The 18,004-nt window shown below is 40.7% G+C and overlaps 3 protein-coding genes across 10 annotated transcripts in view; 2 read left to right on the top strand and 1 right to left on the bottom strand.

The window, feature by feature from the left end:
* The window catches only part of morn5 (MORN repeat containing 5), a 39,894-nt gene extending 28,303 nt beyond the window's left edge, over positions 1-11,591 (top strand). For both annotated transcript variants that reach the window (XM_085463543.1, XM_085463545.1), the window contains one exon: positions 11,440-11,591. In XM_085463543.1, coding sequence (XP_085319669.1) covers positions 11,440-11,498 — 59 coding nt within the window. In that variant the 3' untranslated portion in view covers positions 11,499-11,591. The remainder of the gene's footprint in view (positions 1-11,439) is intronic.
* Positions 304-16,081, bottom strand: rbm18 (RNA binding motif protein 18). Of its 6 annotated transcripts, XM_085463540.1 has the most exons (7): positions 15,835-16,071; positions 14,751-14,864; positions 10,141-10,267; positions 9,266-9,352; positions 5,572-5,684; positions 4,939-5,039; positions 2,074-2,136 (listed from the first exon to the last, which is right to left on the bottom strand). In XM_085463540.1, exons 2-6 carry the CDS (start codon positions 14,855-14,857, stop codon positions 4,955-4,957), a joined length of 519 nt encoding a protein of 172 aa, XP_085319666.1. In that variant the 5' UTR covers positions 14,858-14,864; positions 15,835-16,071; the 3' UTR covers positions 2,074-2,136; positions 4,939-4,954. The 6 variants fall into 6 exon arrangements, with proteins under 6 accessions (XP_085319661.1, XP_085319663.1, XP_085319662.1 ...); XM_085463535.1 differs by lacking the exon at positions 5,572-5,684 and having other exon boundaries at positions 304-2,136; positions 15,835-16,066; XM_085463537.1 differs by lacking the exon at positions 5,572-5,684 and having other exon boundaries at positions 304-2,136; positions 9,272-9,352; positions 15,835-16,065.
* mrrf (mitochondrial ribosome recycling factor) overlaps positions 16,051-18,004 on the top strand; it is a 26,230-nt gene continuing 24,276 nt past the window's right edge. Inside the window, exon 1 of one of the 2 annotated variants that reach the window (XM_085463533.1) lies at positions 16,051-16,290. The gene's annotated coding sequence lies outside the window, so the exon portion shown is untranslated. The remainder of the gene's footprint in view (positions 16,291-18,004) is intronic. The other variant, XM_085463534.1, reaches the window with a different exon arrangement.

The following is an 18,004-nucleotide window of genomic DNA, read 5'->3' as shown; positions in this document are numbered from 1 at the left end:
TTGTTTTTAATGTAAATCCTTAATACAATTATGCAAAAGTATAAAGACATATACATAAATACATAAACTATAGGAGCTGATGTAACTGAATCTAAACGCTGACAGAAACTCAGGGAGCCATTAAACAAAAGGCTGAGCTTTATAATTACAGGATATGTTTGAGCCTACAATAGTTTAGATCGATATGTCAATCATCCCGCTTTCCACAGCGGATCCATGATTATCTGTAAATCTACACTTCAGGAATTATTCCATCAAAAATGATCCAAGCGTTTAAAAAAAGAAGAAAAAAATACACCCGAATGTGTATCCATGAACTAAAAAGGATATATTTATCCAGTGGGCCCTTTATTGAAAACAGATAATTACAGGCAAGGAAAATAAAATAAATAAATAAAATAAAACAAAAATAGAATTAAAAAAAAATGCTGTAATGGATTTCACAAATGTTCTGCAGCCGCATGAATGATTTTACAGCAACAAACAAATCCCACGAAGAGCTGAGTGATGTCAAGAGGTAGGATTTGGTCCATCGGTCTGCACGAAATTGTGCTCTTCCGTCTTCTCCAACAATTAGCCCGCTGCGAGCTGTAGACCAACAGTTCCTACTTGGTAACCTCACAAAAACAGAAAAGGCCATTTGGCCAGCAAATTCAATCATCTGCCAATTAAATCCAGTTTACAGTCTCATCGGGATTTCGTCTCTTTTTTTTCTTTTTCTTTTTTAAAAAAATCATAAGAGCCTCAAACTCCAATAAAGAAAAAATGCCCAATATGACAGCAAATGAAAAAAAAAAATGCAGTTTATAATAAGGAAAATGTGTCCACATTAATCAGTCTTACAAAAAGGCCTACAAAGTATTGGAAGTATTTACAGGAACTGCACAAAAATAGTAAACTACTTAATATTCATCATACCAGAGTGGGAAAAGTGAGCCTCAAAAGGCTACAATAGCTAAGACTATATGATTATTGTGGATAATGTTGTTACATAGATGCTCTTTCTGGTAATAAATAAATGATTTGATCCATGATGGCTGATTTTCCACAAACAAAAACCCCCAAAACGAAAGGGTTACATGTGGTGAGGAGAGGGAGCTTTTGGGAAATGGAAACAAAATATTTTAATGGCAACAAAGAACACCATCAACATGAAAAACACAGGAGCGAAGTGATTATTTACCTTTAATGGAGAATTTTAAATAACAAGAATGCGACCAGGGATGGATCTAAATGCTACGCAAAAGTCATTAAAAACAGTCGTATAAAATTAGATCCAAGAAAAAAAACAAAACAAAAAAAAGAACAAAGGGGGGAGAAATCAAGCGTGCCCACACACACACACACACACACACACACACACACACACACACACACACACACACACACACACACACACTAAAACTCGCAGTGAGAGTCGCTAAGCGGCTTGTGGCTTATTATTTTTACACTCCATTAATAGTAACCAATTAGGACAAACCGAAGCCCAACCCGCCCTCCAAAAGAAACATATTCCTTAATTAAATAATGTGATCTGGAAGTTAGAAGATGTGTTCAAAACAAAACGAGAAGCAGCGTTTACACCGCTTAACACTTTCAACTGTGTTCAATCGCTGCAAATCGTGATGAGGCAGGCCGACGAGAGGCCCGACCTGCACGTCAGCCAGGTTTGGGTCACATGTCCGGCTAAATAATGACCGATGATTCTGAGACCTGAAATAATAAAAAAAAAAAACAACCCAAAACCCATTTTGGGTGCCGTCCATGATGGCTGTGGTTACTCCTTAACAGTCAGGGTTCACCTTCGAGAGCTTTTATTTTCCCCACATCGGACAGTCGAAAGTACTGAATGTGGAAACTGTTTGTGTGGAGGTGGGGGCTGAGGTGTAGACGCTGGCTTTGGGTTTAGAGAGGAAGGGGTGGGTGGCTGGGGATAGAATAAGTGGGAGGATGGGTCATCTCCTGAACTTGCGGGGCCTGCTCTGGTTGCTGTGGTGTGATTTAGAGTAGGGCTCCCAGCGTTTCCTCTCTGGCGGCTTGTTGTAAACGTAGGCAGACGGGCCTGAGTAGCTATCGTCTGGATTCTCCTCCATCATCTGGAGCTTGGCTTCGATGGCGCGGATCTTAGCACTCGTGCTGGAGGAAGAAGGAAAAAATGAGAGGAGGTGTTAGCAGCGAGGCTGGGGGGGAAATACTAGTGTTGATACTGAGTGTGAGGGACAAATAGGACTGATGTACAGACTCTGGGGGACAGAAAGAGGAGGTAATAGCAGTCTTAGTGAGAGGGGGGTGGACAGGTTTAAAATAAAATACAGAAGAATGAACAGTGAAACAGAGGACTACTTTTATTTAAATGGTGAAACAGAATTTGGAGAAGCAGAGGAGATAAGATTGTGGGAAAAAATTGCAGTGCTTGTGGGGAGGCGGTGGGGAAATGAGGGAATGAGTATGCGCGAGAAGTAGCAAAAAAAAAAAAAAAAAAAAAAACTGGAGAGGAAAACAATAGAGGGGCCATCAGGGAAAAAAAGAGAGCTATAGTGTATATTTCCTCTCTTGTGCTGTGTGGATAGAGTGACTTTGAGGTTTGCAGCAGATAGATGAGAGGTTCCTGCACAACAACACGAAATTACTTCTTTTTTTTTCAACCACGACATATTTACACAAAATTAACAGCTTCCACATTTAAAGGGTAAAAAACACTCTGCTCAGTGAGTCTGCTCACTCCGGGGAACCTAATTTGGCATTTGACCGTTTTTACACTCCATTTGTCTTATTTTAAATAGGCTGCAAATGCATTATTAATCCCCCTAAAACTGTTGTTTATGTTAAGGAAAAGATCATTGATCAGCGCACTGCTTTACCTCACAATGGTAAGGTGAATCCACCGTGAGGCCAATTGCTGAGTGTCTTCTCTTTAACATCCCATCAAAATAAAGGGTAAAAAGGCCCCAAAATAGTAAAGGAAAATATCATAGTTCAGGTTAAAGTCCAAGAGTTGCCTTTTTTTGGTTGCCAGTGGGATGTATACTCACTGAGTAGCCTGCATAAAATTCATGCTGTGTATTTCACGTTTTGCTGTGACTCTAGGCTGGATTACCTCAGTAGGAGGCAAAAACGCCACAGAGTGACTTAACAGCACTTTATTTATTTAATTGGTTGACCTGCAAGTGTGTATATGGGAATAAGGGCTGCAAATGTGGCTGCTATAATGGCATACTTTGGAGTCGGACAGAATTTCAACACTTCCATTGATGTCTTTGGAGCCAATGTGGTCTTTCAATAATTTCAGCACCACAGTTGAGTACCGTGAAGAATGTTTTATAGCAGAGGTGTCAGACATGCATCCTGGCAAAGGGTCAAATCCAGTCCTGCTGGACAGCTTTACAAAGTATCAGAATGGCTGAGGAGCTAATAATAACTCATTTTCTTTAACAAATTGCACTGCTCTTGCTGGAGAGGTGGAGCTGTGAGGATAGCTAAACTTTTTCTAAATCATAAATGATTATTTCAATCATAAATGAGTAAAATACTATTGTTTAGTTTCAAGCGTGTGCGTTTTGCGTGTTTTTTTTTATAAGATCCACTTTGATCTGTAAAATTGTAATGCAAGGAAAAACTGAGGAACATTGTTGAAATAGCTCTTTTTTTCTTCTTAAGACATCTCAGACTGTTTTTAAAATGGATGTTTCATTAAATGTGAATGTTTTCAGAAGGTACTTGGACTACACTAAAAGAAAGAGAACAGCTCTTGAGATAACATTAGGCCCGTATGCGGTCCAAAATATGTCTGAAACTTCTGTTTTTCATGTATTTGTGCTGGCTTGGTTAATTAAGGTTTAATTACAGTATGTCAGAAGATAGACGTGATCGTGGATGTAACAAAAGGTCACACTCACAGAGTGGGTGAAATGCTTCATGGGTTTCTCCAGCCCTCCCCCCAAAGTTGGATGAGTGGAAAAGAATGAATGGAAAAAAATAAACAAGTGTTTTCTACTGATTGCATTTACTTTTTTAAAATTTTTTCCCCCATTCAGTGACCCCCTGCAAGTAGTTATAACAACCAACTGGTCACCCAGAGCTTAAGCATTCAACACCCTAACCTATGAGTGCCCACTTTCAATCAATGCATAGGTCACCGAGTGGAAGGCAACCTGCCTCCAAACAATCGCAGTCTGACTCGGACTGAGTGCAGTCACTCTCAGACAGATCGGAGAAGGCTTGCAAATAACTGCTGTTTAATTTATAACGTTGCCATCACACTGGTGTCAGTTGCAACTCGTCTGCAATTGGTCTCTTTGCAGTTGGGGACATGACTCAACTGGTTGCCAACTGGTTACAATCCTATGTAAAAGTTAATAGATAAACAGAAATATCTGAATTTCTGTTTCGGATCTATGAGGTTCTTGCTAGACTCTGAATGTAAGCAGTTGAAGTGCATTTACATTGAAGGAGATAGCACCAGATTAGCGATCTTCACCTATTTATCACAGTTAATCAGATATAGACTGCATGTGTACATGCCAACTTAATCCAGTTCAATCACAGGCTGACTGGTAGCAGACTGTCTTATTGCCATTTTATCACCTTCTCAATGCAATAAAGTTTCTCTGAGGATGGCAACTGTTATGAGGCTCAGGTTTTAGTAGTTGGAGCTCTCTCTTGTAGTAGGAGACGGTAAACTTCAGCAGCATTCTCACTGCTAGAAATTCTTTCTTAGGTTTAAGCAAGACTGACAGGTAGAGAAAGAAGAAGGCAATTCGATGCCCACTGGCTCATCTTTGCACTGGGTGCCGACAGATTAGAAACCAATTCAAATCCATTCAAATACAAAAGTTCAGGCCTTCAGCTCATATGTGAACACACTCAGAGAAAAAACAAAACCTGATACAACAGCAGAAAGTTTATATGTGTGCGTGTGTGTCTGCTGTTGATGCCAACCTGAGGTGGTTGGTTGTTATGGATCCATCCTCTGTTGAACCGCTGCATGACGGTTCCAGGCTGGGAGGCATCGTCTTGTCATTACGAAAACCTTCAAACCTCTGTAAACAACATACGTGGGCAAAAACAAACAAACAAAGACCCACACAAACAATGATGGAAACGTGTATGGACAGACAGATGAAAAGAGATAAACAGAAGGAGTAAAATAACAAGTAGAGTAAGTAATGGCAGAAGATACACAAGATACAGGGAAGCAGACAATCAGTGGAAGACACTGAATATGTCCTAAAGATATAATGTGGACTGTGATATAGATTACAGCTCACAGTACACATCAATCAAACTTTAACTTTCTAAAAATTCCAATTCCTAATCATTAATATCAGTTTAACAGCATTTTACCCCTGAGATACATTTTAGGTCTAAGTTTGAACAGGGCCAAATAAAATAAGGCAGACATTTAGAAAACAACAGACCTTCTAATAAATACTAACAGCAGGTCTCTGAAGTCAGCTCCAGTTTTCTCCCACAAATATGAACATTACTAAACTACAGTATTGATCTTGTTTGTTTCCGGTCAAACAGACAGTAACCAAGCAGCAAGCAAGCACGTCCGGCTTGTAATCACACCCTAAGGGATGATCGAGGATAAAAGTGGGACCAGCTGATGAGCAACAACCAACGCGTGCACTCATTCCTTTCAAAACCACCTTCCAAACATCTCCAACAGCCAAAACTGAAACCTGTGGAGAAAAAAAAGAAAGAAAAAAGAAAAACTAAACAAAGTAACAGTCACATGATGGGTAATGATAAGCTCCAGCACTTGGCGCAGCAGTTTCCGTGTGCAGTACGTTTGGAAACCATCTGGCGAAGTTCAGCCGGTGGAAGCGAGACAGACTCACATGACATTACATGAAGTTACATAAATGCAGCAGAGCACACGCACACACATTCCTACATACAGTCCCATGAAATAAACAACATGTATAGCCAAGAATAAGAGTAAAAACAATGACCATGCAACCAGCCAGGACCCTTCCCTTCCACCTATTCCTAAAGGCATGTGGCTGGAATGCATAGAGATCTGAATGCAGCCAATAAGAGCACACTGAATCTGAAAACACTCCAAAACCTGCAAATAAAGCTAAATTTGGGTTGTTAAATTTGTTTTTCAGGAGATAGCATTTTAAATTAGGTTAATAAAACTAAATATCTAAATAACTGCACTATAATTGGCTGACAAGTGAGAAATGCATAGCAAATGTAGTTAAACTTTTGTTTTGCAAATTCATTCAGTGTTGGATGTATCACCTTACAATATGACACCAATAACTTTTACTTTCTAACAAGTAACAAGTTCACCCAACCGGGTGGTAAAATAGTTGAGGAGGTGCTGGAAATATCATGAAGTAAACTCAATATACTAAGAAGACTTCACACGCTCAGGATGAATAATCAACACGCACAAACTAAATGAAAACCGTTTATTGTTTCTGGTAAAGCAAACAAACTCAAACGAGTAACTAATGCATACATGATGCTTTAATGTAATAGATTACTTTTAAAATATCAAGTTGTTTTAAAAGTAAAAGCCTATTACACAACACGGAGTACAAACAAATAAAGCCAAGAAGAAGTGTACAAAACCGTAGTTCCTCTCGTGACCACTTGAGGTTGGCTCGAAAAAGGAATGAGACCCCAAAGACTCCCATGCTAAAATGCTCCACTTTGCAGCATTAAAAAGAAAACTTGCATACCTGGTATTAAAAAAAATAATAGTTTACCCTCAGATCAACTCCGAGTGAGGGTATTTTTTTTTACTCATCCAACTGGGTAACTCAGTTACAGGTAGGGTCACGGCAGGCGCCCTGACACAAGCATAAAGCTGATAAGTGTGTTTGTGTGTTGCACTTGCTAACTAAGCTCACTAGGATAAGCTGATAAATTAGCACTGCACCCTTTTAGCCACACAAATCATTTCATCTCCAAAGGTGGCATGCATCATAGATAAGCTTACTTATATAAGTATGGGTATAAAATACGCCATCTTTAACAGTTGCATTTGCAGGTTTGGAAATCTGAGGATTGTGGACATCCTTAAATAAATGATCATCAGAGTAATTCCCTCCATTTCAAAGCTTTAAATAAAGTCAAGATGTAAGCCTGGATGATTGGATAACTTCAACACCACCTGTCTGTGACTCACATATCCCAGCACATCACTCCTGGGTTGGACTCAATGAAGACAGGCTGGCAAAAATGTAATTCATTTTTAATTTGACCTGAGCCGGCTCCATCAGTGGAAGATTGCTCACAAAGACGGGACTGCAAAAATTAGTGACTCGCACTTCACAGACTAGTCCACTTGAAATATCAGTATACCGGCTTCACTGGAATTGGCAGTGATCTGCAATTGACCCCATTTTGTAATCTCTGTAGCTAATAAGAAACATAACCCTTGAAATTATGCATCAAACAAAGGTTAAGAAAGGGGAAAAGCGCACATATTGCATGCTTTAGAAGGAGGTTTAATGATCAGATACCTCTTAGGAAAAAGCTCCTGAGGTGATGGGTGAAGTTGAGCGTTGCGGTGCTATCTTTTTTGGAACATACGACATGGGTCATGCTTAAACCTCTAATCTTTTCCTCGCCTAAAACTCACAATAAGAAAATGTGGGGGAGTCTACAACATGAGGGAGAAAGATTGATGAACAATGTGAAGATGACTGTGGTTGAAATATTAATTTATTTTCACAAAGGTCATGATAATGGTGATGTGTGAATTCATTTCTGCCAGGAGGGGGGCAAATCCATGTCTGCAGGCTAGGCGGAGATACTCCCTGTTGTGAAACTTTAATTATAGCAATCAAGTCTAGCAGGACAGTTTGCTGGGTCACATGATCACGACCGTCCATCAACACACTGCAGCAGAGTGGAAAAATGGGGTTGCGCATATCTAGCTTACTTTAACAGAACAAAGCTTAAGAATACCAACAACATTCGCTGGAAGCCGAGGTCAACCCCAGTCTATAACCCACTGACAATTTAATTATAATTAAAAAACTAATTCCTAAAAAAACTTGCACTTTCTCTGACTCTGTTAGTCACGTATGCGGCAGAGAGGACAGCAAGGTAAATATTCTCCAAGACTGTGTTTTAACTGCCTGAGCTGATAGACAGAAAATGGTATTTACTGAGAGGAACCAGCATTTACTGTATGCCTGCCATGCAGGCAAAGAGTCAAAAACCTGTTTATTCATATAAATCCTCACATTAACAAACCTAACGCTACAGTCTGGGGTCTGTTGAATCTAAGATGACCCCAACTTGACCCTGAAAAATACTGTTAATATGTCATTTTAAGCTTTAAAAGAATAAAACAATTATTAAGTTTGAGAATTATTTATATTAGCCTACACGTACTGCTAATTATTAAAAAAAAGAAGAAAAAAAAGGGGTCAGAACCAGACCCCATTCAGCTGATTATATTCACTCACTACAGTACACTAAATTATTCACAAGATTAACCGTGCTCTCCTGTTAGTATAACCTACGCTAGAGATGCTTCTTGCATGGAAGTGTTTTTACATGCAGCAGTTATGCAAGCTGCATAACTGACTTGCATAACTGGACAATAGTTATGCAAGGAAATGTTTGATTTCATAGTACCGCACCTAAAAAAGTGCATGTGAGCTAAGGCGAGTGGCAAAGATGTTGGGAGATTGTTACTTAAGTGGTTCAAGGTCATTTTTATTAGTGGCACAAAAATTGTTTTTTTTGTTTTTTTTTAAATGAACACTTGTAGAAGCATGAATATAAACAGCCACTACTTTTGCTTGAAACGGTTGATTGAACTGTTATTAGGTAAATCTTTGAGCAGATTTATCTCACAGCGTGTTCTCTTAAAGGCGGCAGCGTTGACCTTGACCCCCTTCTACCATGTGTTTGTGTGTGTGTAGGGCGTGATTCGTCTCTATACAGGATATCCTTTCACCCTTCGCCAGTAGGCTTTCTATTGTTAACAGACAGGCATGCTGGTTGTGCTGGGATCCCTGTGCTCTCTGTAAACTGGCTCTGACAGCAAAAACACTAAAATTAAAACCACTACTGGCGGATCATTTTTATCTTTCACCCTAAGCCAGATTGACCTCTGCCATCACATATTTTGGTGATTTCTCCCAACCCTTCGGTCATTAGAGAGCCTAACATTTTTCTAATGCACAGATCTAATATTTATATTTAGTCTCTATACCTGCAGATTAAACCCAAAATGTCAGCCACATTCAGAGCAGTATTGTATGCTGGGAGTGAGCGTGATACTTACCCTCACCTGTGCGTGCGCCCAGCGCACAACCAACTTCTTGGACAAAGCTAGCTTCCCATTTAAACACTGGATAGCCCTCTCAGCCTCCTGCATGCAGCCACAGAAACACAAACACAGAGAAAACAAGGAAGAGGAAAAGAGAGAAGGACAGAGGGGCGGCTTTTAAGTCGTGATTAAAAATCAGCTTTGATGATTGCATCCGAGTGATTAAATCATTAGTCCTCATAACAGCAGAAGGCCATAACTGAGGTGTCTGAGTGTGTGGCTGTGTGTATGAGAGGCAGTGTGAATAAATACAGTTTTATCTAATCAAATGTGCAAGTGGCTTTGTTGCTAAATTATATTAATGCAGTTCTTTATCCAAGCGTGTCTACATGTAAGTGTGTGTGAGTGTGAAAGATAAACACACACTTCCTCTGTATAATCCTTTTGGGAGGGCTTCATATCCCACTGATAGACACTAGCTGTGAAACTAGATGCTTATCTCAATCCCACAGCACGCTCCAAAACAACCTGTGAAGCTTAAACCTGCTCCCTATAAAGCCCACTTCAACAGGACACACACGCACACTGCTTCAGGTTGACTCATGAACGTTTTTACACTCAGTTTGGGTCATTTTCATAAAACATCCAACTCATAGTGGATGAAAATTGTTTCTCATCAGATCTTTAAGTTCAAATATTTTTCCTATATTGATGAAATGACTCGTTTTACTCCTGCCAACTGAGGATTTACTTTTAGAAATGATAAATCTGGTATTTCATGCATCTGAGTTTACGTACTAGTGTACAAAGCCACATTCTGTGGGTTTAAAAAAAACAAACAAACTTTAACACAACTGACATTTATATGCAGATAAACATGCTGCACGTACCTCCCTGGTGCTAAAGTTGACAAAGCAGTAGCCTCGTGGCTGTCCCTCCAAAGGCCCAGACTTGTGAAACAGGAAGTCAAACTGTTTCACTTTGCCAAACTTCTCTAACAACTTCACCAGGTGATACCTGTCGAGAGAGAGCGAGAGAGCGAAAGAGAGAGAGAGCAAAAAAAAAAGTGTAAGAAAAGACTGCTCCGTAAAGACAGAAAATGGGAAATAAGAAGGCAAAATGACTTTGATATTTTGCAAAAGGGTCTCAGTCCATGCTGTATTTGGCCCCCGTAAATCTGTCAAGTGGGGCTAATGAGAATGACAGCTTTCTCTCCCTGACACCTTTTTAGCAGCAGGCCAGCTGGTGTGGCAGGCCGGTGACAGTAAATCTCTGACTGAGACAATGCTGAGGATACAGTAGCAGGACAATGAGGGAATAAAACAGAGGAAGCTTAAAATCCCCCCTGAGCACAGAGATCTGCACAAACAACCTCCACTGACTGTGCGGCGCTGCTTAGGACTACAAATGAGCATACATGTGGTCACTGAAGAGCTATGCAGTGTTTGTGAGATTGTAGGTGTGTGTGTGCGCGCGCGTTTAACCAGCAATTTGCAGCCATGGGAAAAAAACATTTCTTTTGACAGTACAGAAAAGAGCAATGAGTTCAGGGTCACTTGGAGACTAGATTCGCTGCTACACTACTGTAAATACCCCGGGGCTGATTGATTGTTTTCAACACAAACTGAGCAGCACGTGCTTTTCCATTTCGTTAAGAAGAAAATAGGAAAAAGTGTCCATCCCAAGTTCCAATATACTGACACATTCGAGATGCTGGGGTCAACTGTGTGAGTCAGGCTCAAAAAATGACTGAAATGGTGAAATCAATTAGCAAAATTGTTGCAGACTTCTTTTAAGAGTGTCAATGGACTCATTTACAGTAACTGTTTGAGGTCCAAGAACAAGTTTGAATCACTGTGAAAACTCCTCAACAAGAAACAACACATCGCCCTGCTGATTAGTCACTGAAACCACCACAGAATTAACTCCTCATGTTCCTGAGTGAAGGCAAAGAAACGGCTTTTAGCAGTCCTCACTGTATGAAAGACGACAACACCCGTAACTGTTTGCAAACCAACTCAATCAGCAGTTTACGAAAAAAAAAAAAAAAGGTTACAGTTACACATTTGTATACTTTAATATTTTGTGTCAACCCAAGGAGCGTGCACATGCACAAACAGTTGAAGCCAAACATTTTCAGCAATTCGTTGATTTTATTTTTGTTTACATGTTCTTGTCTTCTGTCACAGGGGAAAAAACTGAAACGCTCGAAGAAAAGAGTCCAACAGACGCCCTCCTGTGTTCTTGATTTGGTGCCATTGCCTTGTGTGACTGTCCAGGCCTCAGAGTGACCCCAGGTGTTTTGTATAACTGTTAAAGAGAAATTAATGCTTCAGCCTTTTATTGTTTAGGAGCCTGTTATTTTTAATCCTCAAGTGGTTTGTGTGTGTGTGAGAGACCAGAAAAATGTCAATGTGCAAGTGTGCAGTGTATGTGCAAGGGACTTGATGTGGCATTCTCAGAGTGAAGCGAGGTTCTAAGCTACAGGTTGTACTAATGTCTTCTACGACTCCCTGGGGGGCTTTAGACCGACGACAGTTTCTGCTTTTCCCAGACAACACCCTGCAAGCCTCCCCATGTGACAGTGGCTCATCTAGCCCTAGATTACACTTAAGTTGTTGTTTACACTTCAGTAAACAAAAACTGTGCACTAGTGAACTATGCCGTCCTTTGAAAAAGCTATATAGTTAGACGTTTGAGCATATGTGTATTTTTAACAGAGGTTACACACTAAGAACCTTATTGGATGCTAAACCACAATGGAGAGCTCCTCCTGGGGGCTGTAAAACCCACCAGAGGAAGAGGGGAAGAGAAGGGGGAGGAAAGGGAGGGAAAGGTGAGCAAACGGAGACTAAAGTTCAGAGAGGGGATATTGATGGCAAGGTGAAAGGTGTAGGAAGAGGAGCACAAGGCAAAAGAAGAGAGGAGGTGAGAAGCCAGGTATGACAGATACAAGAGTTAGGAAACAAGAGGAGAGGAAGGAAGGGACAGGGGGGGATGTGAGTCAAGTCCAGAAAAAGATAAGACAAAAGGTTCGGTCCAGAAAAGTGCAGGTCAGAAGGGAAGAATTTGGAGAGGAGGAGCTAGGGTTTGACTGTTTGACAATGCAGCTATCTGCAGTTGTAAAGAGTAAAAGAGCGTGCAACTGACAACTAGCACTGTGACAGGAACTGTGGGATTTTTACTGAAAATTTAAAAGGGAAACAACATCATAGTTTCCCCATAACCCAATGGATATCTGAACAGGATGAAAAGCAGAAAAGGTCAATTTAATTATCACGCGTGGAATAAATTCTTCTCTCTTCATTGTAAGAGATGAACTCATAGGAAAATTTCATAATTCTCTCAACAGGGAAGCTTATAATCAAACAGAACGGTGCACAGGACTTCACACAAAATCACAGTGCTGCTTTTCACTGTATTCAAATTAAGTGTAACGTTTTACCCTGAACCACCTAAAACAGCACTGAAAACATGAAACAGAACTAAATCTCACCTAAACGCCAGCACTGAAAAATGCAACAATTTTACAAGAAGTCTTTAGGAATAGTTCTCCAGGCTTCCTGAAGGATAGTCAAAGCTCCTCTTTGGATGTTTCTGCCTTTTGTTCTGTTCTCTGTCAAATATGATCCCACACTGCTTCAGTACTGTTGAGGTCTGCGCTCTGGGGAGGCCAGTCCAGTGTTCAACTGTGTCTTTGTCTATCCAGGTATGCTTTCACTGCATTGGTAGTGTTTTTGGGAAGCCGCTGCTATTCAAATGTTTTCCAGATGGTATTGCGTTGTGGATCAAAATCAAAATGCCAAGTTTTCAGCTGATAGTTCTTTGGAAATCACCTTGCTACTGCAAAATACTGTTTCCTCCAAGTCAAACCCAATTATATTTGGCAGTGTAGATTCAACTACAGAAATTGGAACAAACTATATACTTTTGTGACAGGCTGCTAGTCACAATATACCTAAAGATACACATTAAAATTGGTTCATTTCTAAGTTGTGTGTTATGTGTAGACACAACATTGGTTCATCTAGTTTGTTAGGTGCCTTTTTAAAACTTTTCATAGGTGAGTGTTAAGTGTCATAACAAACAAAAAACATTCCTTTGGGACGACCAGGTACAAGGACTGGACTGAAGATGGGTGCAATCTAAAAAAAAAAAAAATCATTCAAAGACCTTCAGAAAGCTTAAAAAAAGACAAAGTGTGTATCACTGGAAGCAAAATATAAAGAAATCAAGTGGGGCTTAAGACTTTTGCACACTTTTGTATTTTCAAATGATCCAAGCTCAAAGAAATAAAATTTCACCCTCACAGAATAAATTACTCATGTCATCTTTTGTAATAAAATGATATAAATTAAGATTGGGGGCAGTTTAAAGTTGTATTGATTTTAAATGCTGAGAACAGTTTGTTTCAGTTCAATCATTTTTCCTTGTGGCATCAGCACCTTGCATCTGCAGGGAGTTTGGCTCACCCAGACAAACACAGGGGGTACTGCGTGCTATCCCGGAGCTAATTAATCTTCCCAATCAGCAACGGGGGCCTTGAGCATTTCTCTTGTTTTCCCTCCATACTGAGAAGTAGAGGGCCATTTAAGAAGAAGCAGAGCAGAGCAGGGAAAGGGGAAGGAAACGCCTGTCTAGACGCCCACCAGAGCTGCTGCCCGTACATTCTCCAGCAGCCCCCACAGGCGTACAAACACACCCCTCACCCCAAAAAACTACCTCCTCTTCATCACAGCATATGCAGGGATGTCTTTAGCATTCAGCAGCAAACACAAAGAAGGAGGAACAAAAAGGATTTGCATGTGATGCTCTGTCAAGACTCTTCTGGGTGTCAAAGCCTCTACCAGCTGCCACCCAAACATCACACACACACACACACACACACACACACACACACACACACACACACACACACACACACACACACACACACACACACACACACACAGAGCTCCAGGTTGACACAGAAACAGTAAACAGGGCAGGTGATTGAGGAATGATGGCTGCTCCTTAGCCGAGCAGGTCTCCGCGCTTCACTGCCTCTCTTTCACACACCCAGCCCTGTCTGCTCAGTCTCAGCTTGTGACACACACACACACACTCTACACACACAGTTAATCAATCATATACGGACACACAATACATTGCCTTTCTATGGGGTAGAAGGTACAAACCAATGCCTCAGTTTCATACCATCTATTACAGTGACCACAGATCACCCACTAAAAGCCATCACTAAATGTTACTCCATATTAAAGTGGCGCTTTCGCACATTTGACGCTGAAAACGTTACATTTAACTCCTAAAAATGCTCACTATGGCACAGCTCTATTGTAATCCCAGTGGCTCTTTGACTATGAGCTCAGATCCCTGTAATCATTACTAACGGATTAAAGTGTTGTAGATAATTTACACTATCTAAAGTGATATCTGGTGGATCAATGAAGATGAAATATGAGCTTGCGTTAAAGCAGAAGCTGACTTTTTTTTTACTCACTCTGTGATTTTGGGATCAATGTTTCCTATCCACAAGCGGTTTCCATCATGGGCCGTGCTCTCTGAAATAATAGAGGCATTTTCGACTGTCTCTGCTGCCGATGACATGTGGAATCTGTGGGATAAAAGAAGCAAAAGGCAGAGTTTTTGATTATCGCAAGTATGAATTTGCATGGAGCTGAGGAGCTCAGACACTCAACAGCTGGGCGTTTGCCTCTGGAAATCTCTGGAACATGAAGGAACCTACCAGAGAAGACCTGGACACCTATTGGGCATCTGCACGCTCAACCAAATACAGATATTCAGCTAATTATACCCTCATTGAAGGAAAAATCCAGGAAAGGTCAAAAAAGTAAAGCGTCAGATAAACAGCTTCCACATTAACTGCACATAAATAATAAAGAGTCTCAAAACTTTGCCTTTCAGCTGCCCTTTATTGGACGCCACAGTTGATCATCTTCCTTCATCTGACACTATCCCAAGCATCCTCCTCTGTCAAAACAACCCTCCTTGTCCTCCTTCCCTACATCCACGAACCTTTTTCTTCCTTCTGCTTGGCAGTTTCACCACCAACATGCTTTCTACGACATAGCCACTACCACGCCAATGATCTAATCTCTGAAAAGTGTCCAATTAAACAGTGAATTTTAGGGATTTTCTAATCTAACTCAGTTAATTTCATTCAATTAAAATTTAAAGCAGTTGTGTGCAATATGTGCGCAAAGGTTGTGCCGATGTATGTATTCATAACAGGGGTTTTAACTTAATCAGGAAACAGAATCAGGAAACGACGTAGTGTGGGTTACTTCCTCGCACTGTCAAATAAACACATAGTTCCTGAAAACATCTGAAAAAGCAAAACTCCGACTCCACATCTGGGAAAAGCTAAGCAAATAATCTTAGTTTAACAAACCGTACAATTCTACTCCTTAACTCCGGAACTTCTTCGGATAGATCCGCCCGGGTAGAGTTAAACCAGACACGGTTATGCAGGTGGTAACATATGTGATGAAGATGAGCTCTCAGTCACTTCGTTATAGAAGAGCAGTGGATTGCAGCAGTTAGCTAAGTGAGTTTCCGTTTACCTCGTTGTTTGTCAAACTTCCTCTTCGCTGGCGAATTCTTCGAATTGATTTACCACTGATCCCACCTTCGGGATGATTCTGGTGCGTCAAAACGTCAAATTAATCATTTCCTAAACTGTTTTCGTTCTATATTAGAGACTAGGCGAGCTAGCTCTGACGATACCTCGCTACCGTCTGACAACAAAGGCGCGGGGTGATGACGTAGTTTGTTTGAGCATGCGCAGTCCTATGGGAGCACTCGGTTACTGTTTGGTATCGCCTATATCATTCTCCTACAACGCTTCCAGTGTCCTCTTAGTCGGTAACCCCGCCCAGTCAGTGTAACCTGTACGGATATCGAACATCTACCAGGTGGCCATAACATACAGTCTCGTGGTGATGACGAAATAGATGTCAAACGCGTTTTCCCCGATGGTTGTTGCCCAGGCTGACACGCTTCTGTGAAGACTTTTTGAAGTAAGTGTGTGTTCTGGTGCACTTTACAGTTGAGGCTTTTATTTTGCTGGGTTGTTGTTGAAATTAAGGGTAGCACTGTGCTGAACACAGTTCACTTTGGTTCAGTTTGCCCCCTGTAAGAATGGAGAGAAGTCTTACTGACCTTCTCAACCCCTCAGCTATAGAGTCGTACAGTTGGTTAACCTAAATGTGCATGGGCTTGTATGATAGCTCCCAACTGCTGTAACTGCTGTGAAATTTGCACCGAATCGTTCTGGTGCTGTATGCAGGAGCGAGTCCACAGTAATATAAAAACATATGTGATGTGCCCCATAGATGGCTGGGGCGCACGTTTCTTATTGATTTGTGTGTTTGATTTGATTAATTGTGAATTTACTGTTGGTGTCAGTAAAACTAGGTGATGCTGTGTCATGTTGCTCTAGTTTGTCCTCTTATAGTCGGAAAAACTACAAAATTATCACTTTCATACCCAGCTGGGTAACAGGAAGTCTGTGAAAAGGTCCATTAAAACACGTACATAAGCAATAGTTCCTGTTTTTACATATTTAGACTCACTGGATATTAGGTTCATCTCACCTGTATTGGATTGGGGGCCATTTGAGTCCAGTAAACCCACTGTCATTTTCAAGAAACCAGTGCGTTCTGGTGTTATTTGAGCTATTTGAAACTGTGCCATGGGTTGCATCATCATTGCTGATTTGAGGCAGGATGGATGCTTGCTGCAGCAGAAATCAAGACTCATCTTCCAGTCTTCTGTTGTCTAATTTTGGAGAGATCGCGTTTATTATAGCCTCGCTCTCCTGTTCTTAGCAGACAGGAATGGCACCCAGTGTGGTCTTCTGCTCCTGTAACCCACAGTGTTCGGCGCGTTGTGCACTCAGTGATGCTGTTGTCTATACCTTGGTCGTAACTAGTAGCTATTAGAGTTATTATTATCTTCCTGTCACCTTGAAGCAGTCTGACCATTTTTCTCTGGCCTCCAGAGACAGTTCAACCAGAGAACTTCTGCTGACTGGATATTTACTCTTTTTCTCTGTAGACAGAGTGTGTGGGGGAAGCAGGGATGAGACACGTGCCTTTGTCTAATTGTAAAGCCATGTCATTTAAATATGATGTGTGACAAAGCTGAATTATGAATTGTTGCTGTATAAATTGTGTTCATTATCACAGATATAACATTCTTCATGACTTTTTTTTCAAAATTTGGGACTTTTTTCAAAATTAAATTCACAACATGAGACAGTGTGGCAAGATATCAAACCTTATTTTAATCGCGTACAGAGTGTAAAGACAAGAAGGTTTAGTCACGCATTCAATCACCCAAAATAAACAGCTGTGTGCCACTCCTGTTTTTGTACTATGATGGTTTAAAAAAAAACAAGAAAAAAAACCACTTTAGCAATAGTAGCACTTTTGCTTCGTTGAGTAAAGCTCTGCCAGAGAACCTTTTCTCTACTCCAGCTGCACCTTTCAACACTGGGTACTAAGACTTGGTCACAAGAAATGAGTCTCCATTTCTACATTATGCTGTGGTAAAAACATATTCATCAACACATTATGCTGATTGATTGTTATATCAGTCGAACTGCAGTGCTACTATGTGATGAAATGATTAGTTTGAATTGATGGCATCCTCAAGCCTGTAACAATGTGAAGTATTGTCTGGTGCCTGCTTCTAAAATTTGGGGATCTTTTGCATTTTTGGTATTAGACA

The sequence above is a fragment of the Copadichromis virginalis genome, linkage group LG7 (assembly GCF_057382275.1).
Source record: "Copadichromis virginalis isolate Kocher_CV1m ecotype Utaka linkage group LG7, C_Virginalis_male_GT1.1, whole genome shotgun sequence".
Taxonomy (NCBI): Eukaryota; Metazoa; Chordata; class Actinopteri; order Cichliformes; family Cichlidae; genus Copadichromis; species Copadichromis virginalis.
This window is presented reverse-complemented; position numbering and strand designations above follow the sequence as displayed.

Bases quoted from the DNA above. Each gene is read 5' to 3' on its own strand.
- rbm18 (XM_085463535.1), bottom strand. From the start codon at position 14,857: ATGTCATCGGCAGCAGAGACAGTCGAAAATGCCTCTATTATTTCAGAG. The intron at 9,353-10,140 runs GTACGTGCAGCA...GGCTGCATGCAG, and splicing joins TCAACTTTAGCACCAGGGAG to GAGGCTGAGAGGGCTATCCA. The intron at 2,137-4,938 runs GTTGGCATCAAC...TTCTTCCTCCAG, and splicing joins ATAACAACCAACCACCTCAG to CACGAGTGCTAAGATCCGCG.